The following is a 13,708-nucleotide window of genomic DNA, read 5'->3' on the forward strand; positions in this document are numbered from 1 at the left end:
TGCAAACTTGCTTCATATCACTTTATGTCTAATGTTTTAGATTTTGAAAGTTATAAAGACAGGTACACTTTAAGAGGTTAGGTAACATTTTTGAAAAGTTGGCCCAGATTAAAAACAGAAAGCGATATAATCTTGCCATAGCAACCTATCACAGATCAGCATTATTTTTTTTTACCAGCGCTGAACTGTGATTGGTTGCTATGGGCAGTTTACACCAGTTTTTTGTCTTTTACTCTTGATGGTAATAAAGCACTAGAACTTTTCCTGGTTGCTTACGTACAATAGCTTTTAAATGAGGATAGGATTTATACTGGTACAGTTATGTAGAGGCCATAGATTTATTTTTACTGTGTGTTTTTACTTGTAATGAGGGTCATAGCATGGCTGAGTCTGGAGGTTTGGCAGAAGTGTGTCATTTTAATTGGTGGTTTATAACTCTTTTCAGTGCTAATAGCATTTCCACTTTGGAACCGATAAGGAACTGTCAAAACCTGACTGAATTATATCTGAGGAAAAATAACATTTCTAACCTGAGTGAACTTTACTACCTGAAACATCTTCCAAGACTGAAAATATTATGGCTGTCAGAGAATCCCTGCTGCAACCCAGATCCCCACAAATATAGAATGACCGTGCTGAGAAATCTCCCCAATCTACAGAAACTAGACAATCAAGGTAAGAACACTTATGGCATTCCTTGTTGCATGGGCAGCACATACATGCAAAACAACAAGTTCCTTTATACCTCACTAGTAATTTTCACACCCAATCCGGTATTATGCTACTTTTATTGGATATAGGGCTGGGCGATTAATCAAATTCTTTTGATTAATTTGCCCTTAGGCTGTCTTTCCAAGTTTGTGTTACACTTCTTTGTTTCCATAATTAAAATCTAAACTGTGTGTCTGGGCTGCGTTGTGATAAGCATCACCAGGTGCAAAATGGTGCCTGCCACACTGCAGTACATAATTTTTGCTACCAAAGCTTCAGTATACATAAGCCTGACCCCAGCAGCATCCTGTGTCATCAGTGTTTGGCTATGTGCACACTGAGCAATTCTCGAGGAATTGTAGCTTAAAGTTTTCAGGCAAAATTCAAGCAGAATTTAAGCCCCCCATTGACTTCTATAGGATTCCTCTAGCAGATCTACAGCAGAAAATTCTGCTCGGAAATTCTGCAGTGTGAACAACAGAGCAGAAAACCCATTGAACACAATAGGACTTTGCTCTGTACATATTTTACGGGAGGAATTTCAAGCTGAAATTCCTCTTCAATTCCTCACCTAATTCCTCGCCTTTTCCTCAGTGTGCACATACCCTTAGGGTATGTTGACACTGAGGAATAGGTGAGGAATAGGCAAGGAATTGAAGAGGACTCCGCTCTTATTTCAGCTTGAAATTCCTCCAGAGCTAAATAGGTGAGGAATTTCAAACAGAAAACTTTCCTCTTCAATTCCTCGCTGAATACTCGCCTATTCCTCAGCGTGAACATACCCTTATAAAATAACTAGCTAAGGCCCCGTTCCCACTGAGGAAAGGTAGCGGAATTCCGCGACGGAATTGTCCGCCGCGTAATGCCGTTAGCCTCCTGCTCATAATGGGAGTCTATGGGAGGCGCGCGCTCCTGCTCTGTACGCACTGAAGAATGAACATGTTCATTCTTCAGCGCGGACAGGGCAGGAGCGCGCGCCTCCCATAGACTCCCATTATGAGCAGGAGGCTAACGGCATTCCGTCGCGGAATTCCGCTACCTTTCCTCAGTGGGAACGGGGCCTAAGGGTGCCTTTACACAGAGAGAGATTAATCTGACAGATTATTAAAGCCAAAGCCAGCACAGACTATAAACAGAAAACAGATCATAAAGCAATTTCCTAAGGGTCCTATTTCATGGGCCGAGCAGGGCCCGATCAACGATGCAGATCGGCGCTCGTTTACTGGGCCTATTCCACGGCCTGACAATTGTTAGCGAGGGCTGCGGGGACATCGTTACCGATGTCCTTGCAGCGTACATTACCTAGCAGGGCTTCTCCTCCACTCCGTCTTTCTCCCCGGGTCCCGCGGCGCAGCAACAACTCCGGAGCAGCCTGACTGAGCTGTCAGACCGATTAGCCAATCACTGGCCGCGGCGGTCTTGGCCAGTGATTGGCTGAGTGCTCTGGAAGCTCAGTCAGGCCACACCGAAGCTGATGCTGCGCCTCGGGACCCGGGGAGGAAGACGGAGTGGAGGAGAAGCCCTGCTAGGTAATGTATGGTGCTTCTCAATCGTTGGTCGCCCACCACGCACCGCTATTCCACGAAGCAATGCGCAGTGGGTGACCGCTGATTTTAAGTTTGGGCCTAAATAAACGATCAGCTGATGACCCGATCATCGGCTGATCGTTTTCTTTATTCCACCGAGCGATTATCGCTCCGTGGAATAGGCCCCTAAGACTTAGTGCCCAGCTTACACTTTCCCAACAGCTCCCCAATTGTAACAGTGGCTGAGTGCAGAATCTCACAGCGCACACACCCATTGAGGAATAAATGTTGTGTTCTGCTTTTAATCCTTTCTGTGCTGCAGCTTGTAAGTGACAAAGTAGTTAAGCTGTGCACCACTTACATGCTGCAGCACAGGAAGGGTTAAGAGCAGGAGTCTTTAGAGTCCTGCAATTTTTTTTTTTTTTTTTTGTACTTGCAGGAAATCTCAGCTACTGTAAGACAAATGAAAGTTTTTGTGCGGAACTCTGAAGACTGCCATAGGTATGCTACTACACAGCTATTCCAGAGGCTGACCTATACAATACACTGCACTACAGTGTTAGTACAGTGCATTGTAACAGTGATCAGCAGATAACTGGCTAATACACTAATGAAAACTGTGAAATAAAACGTAATCCGGCCATCACCCCCCCCCCATCCCCCAATAAAAGAGACATTATACATCCCAATTTTTACATAAAGCATTAAAAAAATTGTGTGGTATCGCCACTTACATAATGACACAAGCTATAAAACATTTATTGTGCATGCTGTACAAAAAAATATAGAAAAAATAAATGATTGTGCAACCAGCTCCATCACAAGAAAAATCAGAACCCTGTCGATCTTGAAGTGTGGCAACAGTTTTGAATTTTTTATTTTTATTTTTTTTGAGGAAACTAGTTTCTATTGTGTCAAAATGTTAATAGTTTAAATTAAAAACAAAAAAAAGGTTCAAATTTGATATTGCTGTAATCAGAGTCATGCAGAGAATATATTTGTTATTTTTACCACATGCTAAATAGCTTAAGTGTAATATTAAAAAATAAAATAAATAAATAACATTTTCCAATTTACAATTGCAATGGCACCAATAAAAAGTAACATTTGTCATGCAAAAAAAGCAAGTCCTAATAAGGCTGCCTGTGCAAAAATAAAACAACTGTATAAGGCTGGGTTCACAGTGTGTTTTTTCTCATCTGTTTATTTTTTTTATGCATTTGTGCGCATTCCGTAATCCGTTTTGATTTGTCTTGCTCCAATGACTTCCATTATAACAAGAACGGATCAAAGCGCCTGTTTGTTTTTTTTTAGCATACACAAAAAAATGGTCAACCACATTTTTGTGTATGTTACGCAGACAGATGCTTTTTTTTTTTTTTTATGGTAGTCAATGGAAAAACTGATCAAAAGGAATGCACACAAATTCCCAGACCAGGAAGCGGTTAGGGGACCGGGAACTGGAACAAAGTACAGGGTTACTGGGGAGGTAAGTGCCTGTTATTGTCAGCCACCTCCTCCCCGGCTGTTTAAAAAAAAAGTAAAAAAATTACGGACCCCGAACTTCTCTTACCTGCTGATTGCCCCCTACAGCGCCTGGGACGTTGAGGAGGAAGGTATGTGTGTTACCTTACTCCTTGGCTCCTGTCCCACGCTGTTAGTCGGCGTAATCTTTGGCTGGGAGCACTGTTAGGAGCACTGCGCCCACAGTGTCATTCAGCCCGTCCGCTCTGTTATAATGAATAGAGCTGGCGACCCGGATGATGCTGTGGGGGAGGGCAGTGCTCCTAACAGGGCTCCCAGCCGAAGATTACACTGACTTAAGGGTATGTGCACACTGTTTAAAACAGGCGGAAACTTCATTGCGTAATCCGTTGCGCGCGGACAGCGGCGCACGCGCTTCTCCGCCCATGTGATAGACTCCATTGTATGCACGGGCAAATTCCTTCCTCTGTCCAAAGAATGAAGTTCATTCTTTGGACGGAGGAAGGAATTCACCCGTGCATGGAATGGAGTCTGTCACAGACGGAGAGGCGCGCGGCCGTGAGTGCGTACAGGCAACGGAAATCGAGTCCATGGCATGGGGCACACTGGGGAAAGCGACAGAATCCGCCTTGGGTTATCCACCCAGATTCCCTATTGTAAACCCGCCCTTATGCTGTCTCTTGAACAAAAAGTGGCCATGTGTTTGTAGCACTGGATAACCCCTTTAAGAGTGCGTTCACACGTACAGGATCTGCAGCAGATTTGAAGCTGCAGATTTGCTTTGAATCTGCAACTTCAAATCAGTGCCATCAAATATTCTGCACATCTTGTACGTGTAAACGCACCCTAAGGGTGCCTTCACACCTACCGGATCCACAGCGGATCTCACTTCTGCGGATTTGCAGCGAGATCAGCTGCGGATCCAGTACCATTGATCCCTATGTTAGCACATTGACATCCCGCTGTGAGTATGTGCTTTAACCCTCTGGCGCCCACAGCCCCGCGGCTCGCATCAGCCCCGCCACCGGCATCCTCTATTCCAGCCCCCATCATCCCCGCCGCCCGCATCCTCCATCCTGGCCCCCCATCAGCACCGCCGCCCGCATCCTCCAGCCCGCCGCCGAGAGCATACATTACCTGCTCCTCAGCGCGGCTGCAGTAAGGCTCCTGGTCCCGCTCAGCCGATCAGTGTTGCCGTGCGCTGATTGGCTGAGCGGGACCGGAGCCGGGAACCTCACTGAAGCCGCGCCGCCGAGCAGGTAATGTATGCTCTCGGCGGCGGGCTGCAGGATGCAGGCGGCGGTGCTGATGGGGGGCCGGGATGGAGGATGCGGGCGGGGTGGATAGAGGATGCCGGTGGCGGGGCTCATGCGAGCGGCAGGGCTGTTGGCGCCAGGGGGTTAAAGCACATACTCACAGCGGGATGTAAATCCCGCTGCGAGTATGTGCTAACATAGGCATCAATGGTACTGGATCCGCAGCTGATCTCGCTGCGAATCCGCAGAAGTGACCCTAAGGGTCCTTTCATTCTCTACCGTATTGCAGTAGATTTCACTCTGTGAGTTTTACTGTGAAATCCCCTGCTATACTACATTCTATTAAAGTCTATGGCACAATTACTTAGGTTTTACAAGGCAATGGACTCCATCCTCTCAGCAGAAGGAAAATCCTGTGCGAGAATGGCGTGACATACACTTAAAGTCTATGTTTAACCCGTACACAGGTCTTACGCTGCCGTACATGTGCGGCTGAAACTACGGGCGTGCGTACGCACCGCGAACATACGCCCGTAGTACAGTTATGCTTCCCTAGCTTGTTTCGAAGCGATCTGAGGCAGGTCATTTACTTGGAAATCTTCGCCCAGCCCCGTACACCACATAGAATCTTTTGGATCAAAAAATCAAGTTCAATTTGGCTGAAATAAGTACTTCGTACGGGACCGCATGGAAATCCACGGCCGTGAGTTTCATCATTTCCGTCCTCAAACAATGGTCTTGTTAATTTTTCACGGCGCCGTATACAATCCGGCCGTAAGCTCATACGTAGTGTGCACTGTGCGGGCGTATATCGTATACTTTCAATGGAACGCATTAACCTCAAAACTACGTGCGTATATTCGCGGTTCAAACTACTGACAGATTCATACACAGTGTGAACATAGCCTAAGGCTGGGTTCACACTACGTATATTTCAGTCAGTATTGTGGTCCTCATATTGCAACCAAAACCAGGAGTGGATTGAAAACACAGAAAGGCTCTGTTCACATAATGTTGAAATTGAGTGGATGGCCGCCATTTAATGGCAAATATTTGCTGTTATTTTAAAACAACGGCTGTTGTATTAAAATAATGGCAGTTATTTACTGTTAAATGGCGGCCATCCACTCAATTTCAACATTGCATGAACAGATCCTTTCTGTGTTTTTAATCCACTCCTGGTGTGAACCCAGCCTAATAGTACTTAGTATCACAGCATATCACTGTAATGTTGCTAGATGACATGCAGGGTTCACCAAACGATGCTGCTTGTATCAAGCACTATTTTTTTCATAAAGTTTTAGGTATTTGGTAGCGCATAAACAGTTTTAATTTTTGTGCTCTTTTAGAGCTAGTTTTTTTAATACTTTTTCAGTAGGTGGCAGTGGTGTACAACATTTCCCTGTACTTTTGTGTTCTACTATTGAAATAAGCTAAATAGCTCAGCAGAATGTTTTCCCTGTAATTTTCCTGTGTGCAGTAGCATCATAAACTTGGAGAAGTCAATATTTATGTTTGTATTCTTCCTTGTGGGTGAAGTGTTTATTCACAGACCAATAATCAAAATTTTACCTCTGCAGGATCTGTAAAAATATGAGCAGAAAATACTGTGTTTACTACTTATATATGTGTCCCTTTTCTCTGCAAAATAGCCACCAGGGAATAGAGGTGTCACAAGATTTTTGTCCTGTAAATGTGACACATTTTAATGAATTATGATGCATTGCGCTCCCGAATGGCCCAAATAATACCTAGTCAAACTTACAGAGCTGTGCCAGTCCAGTAGGTTAATACTCTGACTGTTCAGGAGCTTCCTGCATCATAATTTATTTACAGGCACATGTTCCCTTTGTGAAATGCGGTCGGCACGTCAGCCTGTCCTTGTGTAATATATATTGTAGTAAGAATATAGAGTATTGGGGGGGTGTCTGTATAGTTCTCTACAAAACATCAAAATGGGGGAGCGAGTACCCAGGGCTTATACAGCAGTTTCTGATTCAAACATATAAATTTATGGGTGTGTGTGTGTTTTTTTTTTTTTTTTGTCTACTGACGTATATATTTATTTTTTATTTTGTTACTCTAGTATTTACTGGCATCCACATTGCAGATACTTTGCTTAAATCTGGTGAATATATGCATGTATGGTACACATACCATAGGCATAAGTAGCATTAATGAACATGTCCTAAACTTTTTTTTTAGAAGCGTTGTGCATCTCAGGCTCTGCTTGAGTCGGGTTTTAGCCACAACATTTTTTAAGCATTTTCCAGAAAACATTGTATTCCCAGCTTGTCTTTTTTGAGGTACTAAAAAATAACTTGTGTGATATTTTATTTTAGTTGAGTAGTTTCATCTTATTTAAAACTTTTTACTCCTTTCATCATTTTACTTTTAGAAATGTGTTCCGCTTGCGTTGTATAGATAAGGAGAGGCTTAAGGGACCCGACAATATCTTGGAGGAGTAGTAGACAGAGAAGCATATTCAAGTTTGTTTTTTTTGTTTTTTTTTCAGTTTTTTTTTTTTTTTCTATTTGCAGGTGAAATGTCAGTACAAGTACGCATCCTAAACTTCATGATTTAAGGGTTCATGTTACTGAGTTTGCAGAGGATTTCATGCTACGATACTCTGTACTGCTATGGCCTATGACCCTGCTATCTTGCAGCAGATTTTAATTCGCTGCCCACTTATTAACTTATTAACTCATTAACTGCTGTGCTTTAAGCAAGCTCAAAATTTATCCCCTGCAGCCACTGAGTGCAACTTCAGTGACCCTGGAGCCGGAGAAGCAGATGGGTATGTGGTCAAGTAAAGTATTAGCTTGTTTAAATCCCAGCAGCTAATGAGGTAGGTAGGCAGGGGCTGCATTCTTACAGTGGAATGAAAATATGCCGCAAGATTGCAAAGCCATAAGCCATAGCAGTACAGAGTATTGCAGCAAATTTCACTGCAAAACTTGTAGATAATACAGCCTAACAAAATGAAATGAATTTGGTAATACCTATGCAATGTATTTGAGTGAAGTTTGTTCTTCAAGAAATGGCACATATAAACCATGCAGTGCCCCACTAGTAAGCACACAGTAATTTTTAGTGCTAAGAGCACTATTACATTATGATTGAATTACATTTTTTTTACCAGCTGTGACAGCAGAAGAAGTCTCCCATTCATTGACAGAAGGAGAAGAAATCACAGCTGCTCCAACTGACAACTCAAATGCAGAAAATGGTTCTTCGGGGCTTATCACAGAGCCGACGTGTGGAGAGGTGTCCACAGAGTCTGAAAACGACTTACTAAACTTTAGCATGGAGGAGACAAAGTGAGTCTTTACTCATATTTTTCTGTAAATGATGATACAGTACAGTAAATGTTAGAAACAAGAATTTTAAACCAAAATTCAGTTCCATGAAGTATTGCTAACAGGGCACAAAATCCTCGATGACTGAACGATAGCCCTGTCTGAATTAGTAAATGTTTGTTTTATTCCAAAAATGAAACTGAAGGCAAAATAACTTTGCTTTTGGCACCTGCATTCAGGATTATATTTTACCTTTGTAGTCATCACATTTCTGCAGAACAGTGAAGACCAAAATTATGCAGCAGTTTCCAAATCATTCGAGAAATTAGTCACAGTTTTACCCACAGCCTTTAAAGCTTGGAAAATGCCACATGTGGTATATGAAATGTGCCCACTGATCACCGAGTTAAGCAAGAGAATTCCTTCACACCTCCCACAACTGTACGTAGCCTGCTCCTAGTAATAGCCGACTCTCACCTGCTGTATATAGAACGGGCTTTACTCCTGAACCCCTTTTTATATTCAATGGCCACCAAGCTCCTTAAGAAGGCATACTGGTAGACCTTATGGGGTTTTTCAATGACAGAAAAAATTGCCAGGGAGCATTTATACATTTACATTGTGTTTCATTGGTTCAAGGTCTGTTTGACACCCATGGGGAGCCCCAAGGGCTGAACATTTGTAAAAACTGAAAATGTTTCAAAATGAACTGTATTTGTATTTGTATTTCTTTATGTGGAATTGTCCAAACTATCAAAATATAATGTAATTAGTAAACATTTCTGTATAATAGGCAGAATTGGACTTTTTAGTAAGGAAGGATTGTGATCACTTTATTCTTGCCAAATCTTTAACAAGTGCGTTTGTCATTAGTTTAGAAATATTCTAGGAGGTGTATGCAAAAACATAAACAGTAATACAACAAAGGCCTACTGCTCCAGCTGGTAAATGGTGTAGGTCATGTTAAATGGGCCGATTATCCTTCTAGTCAGGCTGATCCTCTGTTCCCTCCTCCTTCATGAGACAGCTTATGTAACCAGCTGTTTCTGCCCTCTGTGAGACCAGGAGGGGGACAGTAAGGTCACAAGTATCTTGACCTTAGATTACCCTCCCTCTTCAGAGTGCATAATCAGCTGGCCAGGGACACTGTTTACATTAGCCTTCTCAGAAGGGAGGGGGGAGACGGGGAGAGAAGCTCATACACACTTTTCTGTGTCTTCAGCAAAAGCAGCAGCTCACAACTGGGGGAAAGAGACTGATAAGTTAAAGGGGTTATCCAGCGCTACAGAAACATGGCCACTTTCCCCCTATTGTTGTCTCCAGTTTGGGTGGGGTTTTGAAACTCCGTTCCATTGAAGTAAATGGAGCTTAATTGCAAACTGCACCTGAACTGGAGACAACAGTAGGGGAAAAGTGGCCATGTTTTTGTAGTGCTGGATAACCCCTGTAATGACATGCATGGAATGAATTGTTAGTCTGCAGGAGGGGGGATGAATCAGAATGTATTTTACTTAACTGGATAACCCTTTCAAGCAGCACAGTGCTACAGTACATACATACAAGCACACAATCATTTAGGCACATATGCACATACATGCACACTCTGTATATACTGCTTGCACAGACACACATACAGTCAGTCACATATACACATACAGAGGCACACCCTAAGGCCAGTTTCCTAGATTCCAATTACATGTGCTGTCTGCATAGTATTATTTGATTGACTATAGAACACAAGCATATTGTGCATAGAATTTTTTTTTAATCAGCATGCATATGTATGTCCTGTTGCTAATACACTGAAAGTTCTAGAGCAGCAGGGCTGGCTTCAGTATGTCTGGCCCGCAGTGTTCTGTAGTGCAATCTGTAGGCGAGGTGGGAAGCTGTTAAGAATCTGTGCACTGTCCTCACACAGAGGGGGTTTGTACCATTATGGTTCATTCAGCAACTTTATATCGGTAAACTAATAGCATCCATTATGTTTCTCAGCAGTGCTGAATGCTTATAAAAATTTAATACTGCTCTACGGCATCCTTTTCACTTGCTGTTTTGCAATCCTAAATGTGTTTGAAGACAGAATACTGTGAATCAGGGTCACCTTCAGTGTAGTTTGCCTGTTTTCTGTCTGTTAGTTTTGGCCATGGTTTGTGGACATTGGGAAGCTACATGTTCTATGTGCTCACCTTATAAAATCCTAAATGAAATGATAAAACTAGGTTCATCTTTTAGCATCATCATCTTTGTTTCTCTTTTCCTCCAAGTGGTTTGTTTTATATTTATTTATTTATTTTTTGTTTGTAGTAAAATACGTGAACAACTAGGCATGAAACCTCTACCAAGAGACAAGTTCTCACCATTTTCTTCACCTTTGGAGCCCTATGGAAACCGAAAGAGAAAGGTATTGCGTTAAGTAAAAGTTTTTACTTTCCTGCTGTATGAAGAGTCATCAAAAAAATGGTAGAATGTTTTTTCCTTGATCATTTTTCTATGTCAGCAGTAAAATAGCTGTGCAAACAGCTTCCATATATTTACATTAAGTTTACATGTACCTTGTTTAGCTGGCATTTGTACAACAGATTGCGCTGCACTATGTTTTCATGTGATCTGCACTAGAGAAAAGTGAAGCGCTCATCTTAATAAAGCGAAGCGCTTTGTTTGATCAATGCTGCTCAGCTCCCTGTGGCTTTACCCTGGGCGCTGGGGGAAAGCTAGATCCAATCCTGGGAAACTGGTTTCCCAGGATTGGATCCAGCTTTTCCCGGCATCCTGGGAGGAGTGGCAGGCAGAAGGGAGTTCTGACAGACAGCTGACTTGATGAGCAGACCGTTGATCAAACGAAGCGCCTCACTTCGTTTGGATGAGCGCTTCACTCATTTCTAATCTGCTAGCCCCATTGTATGTGATGTCATTGTCTACTTGCCCTCCCCAAGACTTTACACTGGTCTGCATCCTAACTCTTTTTTGCTTCCCTGCCCATAAGCCTTTTTAAATTTTTATCTCAATTATGTGGAATCACTGTTAGAAAAAAATAAATAAATAAAAAAAAGTTTTACAACTGTTTGCATAAATCCGATCCGGCCATGTTCACACACAGTTTTTCCATCAGTCTTTTCCTCAGTCTTTTTTTTTCAACCAAAACCAGAAACAGAAAACACAGAATTTTGCCCTGTCTGTTCCACTCCTGATTATGGTTAAAAAAAAAAAAAAAAAGACTAAAAGCCTGACGAAAATGAAAATGGTGTGAGCATAGCCTAAAGTGTGCTATTTTATCGCGATTTCCCAAAATCCAGCAAAAATACGACTGTATTGCAACAGTGTGCTGTGTAGATGTAGATGGCTGTGGCCAGTGTGGTGCAAGCACAGTTCGTGCGGTGCACATCATTGTTTTAAAACCGTTAACACAACCTAAAGGGCTTAGTACATGATATTTATCTGTTGATTATATAAACAATGGGGGAGATAAATCAAGCAGTCTATGTCCCCTGCTTTTTAATAAGATGGTGAGACACAGGTATAAAGGCCCTATTCCACGGGCCAACAGTGAGGAGCAAACAAGCGCTATCAGCACTCGTTTGCTCCTCGTTCCCTGCTCGGGTGAGTGCGGGAGGGGCCGCGGGGAGCTGCCCTGGTGATCGATAGATCGTCCGGGCAGCCGATAGCCCCTATTCCACTGAGCAACGGCAGTAGATCGCTGCTATCCTGGTCGTTTGTTTTTCAACATGTTTGCAAGACAAACGACGAAACAACCAGCCGATCAATACTGCCAATACGGCTGATAATCATTCCGTGGAATAGGGCCTGTAGTTCCAGAAGCTGTCTTCTGTAGATTTATGTTTTGAAATTTAGCTGCAAATGCTGCATTATTATAAAACCTTAAGCCCATAGACTATAGAGAAGGTACCCTGTAGTTATTGATGATCAGGGGAAATAATTTTTAGGCAAAAACACAGCAATATTTTGATAATTGCTAGAGATGAGCGAACCTTGAGCACACTTGGGTCTATCTGAACCTGAGTGTACAGCATTTGATTATCAGTGACTGAAGACATTGGATGCAGCCCTAGGGAGCCCTGAAAAACGTGGATACAGCTATAGGCTGTTATCTGTACATGTAGACTTGTGTATCTGTACATGTATTGCATGTATTTTTCTGTCTTCTTTGACAACTATTTACTTTATTTGAAATGTTTAAGATAATCCTTCATACCATACCAAGTGTTTTGTTTGTTTGTTTTTAATAGAATAATGTCCTGAACGCAGTATTGCTGCTTCTAAAGGACCTGGACACCGAAGGCTTGGAAATAGTTCAGAGAACTGCAGAGAATCGGATTCACCAGCTACAGAGGAAAGAGCTCCAACAAGAGAGATAAAAAGTATCTACTGTGCATGCTGGGAACTTTAGCATTCCAATTGCGAACTGCAATCTAGTCTACAATCAGTCCATGCATACATCATGATGAATGTTTAACTCTGAGTCAAGCAAATCTAGCAAAATTAGTTTTGCTAAGCACTTCTTTAATCAAAAATCAAAAATTGAGGAATAAACCAAGTTTATGTACAGTACTATGTAAGTGCAAATCATTTTGCTATTTGTGTCTTAAACATTTCATGCATGATAGGAAAATGTATACAGTAAAAGATCTCTGCTTGTTGAGCATAATGGATGTATATTTTTAGAAACAGTTGAAAAAGAATTTATTAAAGGATATACCTCTAGGCTCATAGTGTGTTCATCTATACCATAATAATCTACAGTGTGATAACATATATTGCCTGGTAAGTAGGTTTATAAATACTTTAAAGCGCACATTTTATTTCCAACTGGGGGAAGACCGCGCTGCAGCTCCATAAAACTCCATTATAAGCCTGGGCTCCATAAAGCTCTATTATAAGCCTTACTTTTTTTTCTAACACAAAGCGGGGAGAGGATGCACTGCAGCGCATTATTCTACTGGATTTTTCTCCTAATTAGTACAAGTCTGAACACTTAGAACCGGACCGATTAAAACTTTTGACATGTCTCTATGATATGCCAAAATCTTTTTGAAACAACAGGTGCACTTTAAACCTTTTTGATAAACTTGCACAATAAGAAAATTGTTAATGCTAAAACAGCAATTGGGAATGATGGTATTTTACTTTATACCTATATAACGGTATGATTCAGATTACTGTATATCCATCAGTTTTTTTTGATAGGTTGAAACACTTGAAAAGAAAACTTACGACCGTTTTTATGGTGCAGTAAATCCATATTAAAACAGCGGGCAATTTCATTTATTTTACAGTACACGTGTCCGTTCTGTCACTTTTGGGAATGCTACTCATAAGTAAGTTTGGGTTAGCGATTCCCACCCTCACCCCAAACACTTTGCTGGAGATAATACATGCAGCTCTAGGATTGCCTGGACACAGGCCTAGATGCCTG

At 42.0% G+C, this 13,708-nt stretch overlaps 1 protein-coding gene across 2 annotated transcripts in view; it reads left to right on the top strand.

Annotated features, from left to right (window-relative positions):
• CFAP410 (cilia and flagella associated protein 410) overlaps nt 1–12,998 on the top strand; it is a 33,182-nt gene extending 20,184 nt beyond the window's left edge. For both annotated transcript variants that reach the window (XM_069985319.1, XM_069985320.1), the window contains 4 exons: nt 446–675; nt 8,121–8,298; nt 10,582–10,678; nt 12,522–12,998. In XM_069985319.1, the coding sequence (XP_069841420.1) occupies nt 446–675; nt 8,121–8,298; nt 10,582–10,678; nt 12,522–12,650 (634 nt within the window). In that variant the 3' untranslated portion in view covers nt 12,651–12,998. The remainder of the gene's footprint in view (nt 1–445; nt 676–8,120; nt 8,299–10,581; nt 10,679–12,521) is intronic.
• The last annotated feature ends 710 nt before the right edge of the window (nt 12,999–13,708 follow it).

The sequence above is a fragment of the Dendropsophus ebraccatus genome, chromosome 9, assembly GCF_027789765.1.
Source record: "Dendropsophus ebraccatus isolate aDenEbr1 chromosome 9, aDenEbr1.pat, whole genome shotgun sequence".
Taxonomy (NCBI): domain Eukaryota; kingdom Metazoa; phylum Chordata; class Amphibia; order Anura; family Hylidae; genus Dendropsophus; species Dendropsophus ebraccatus.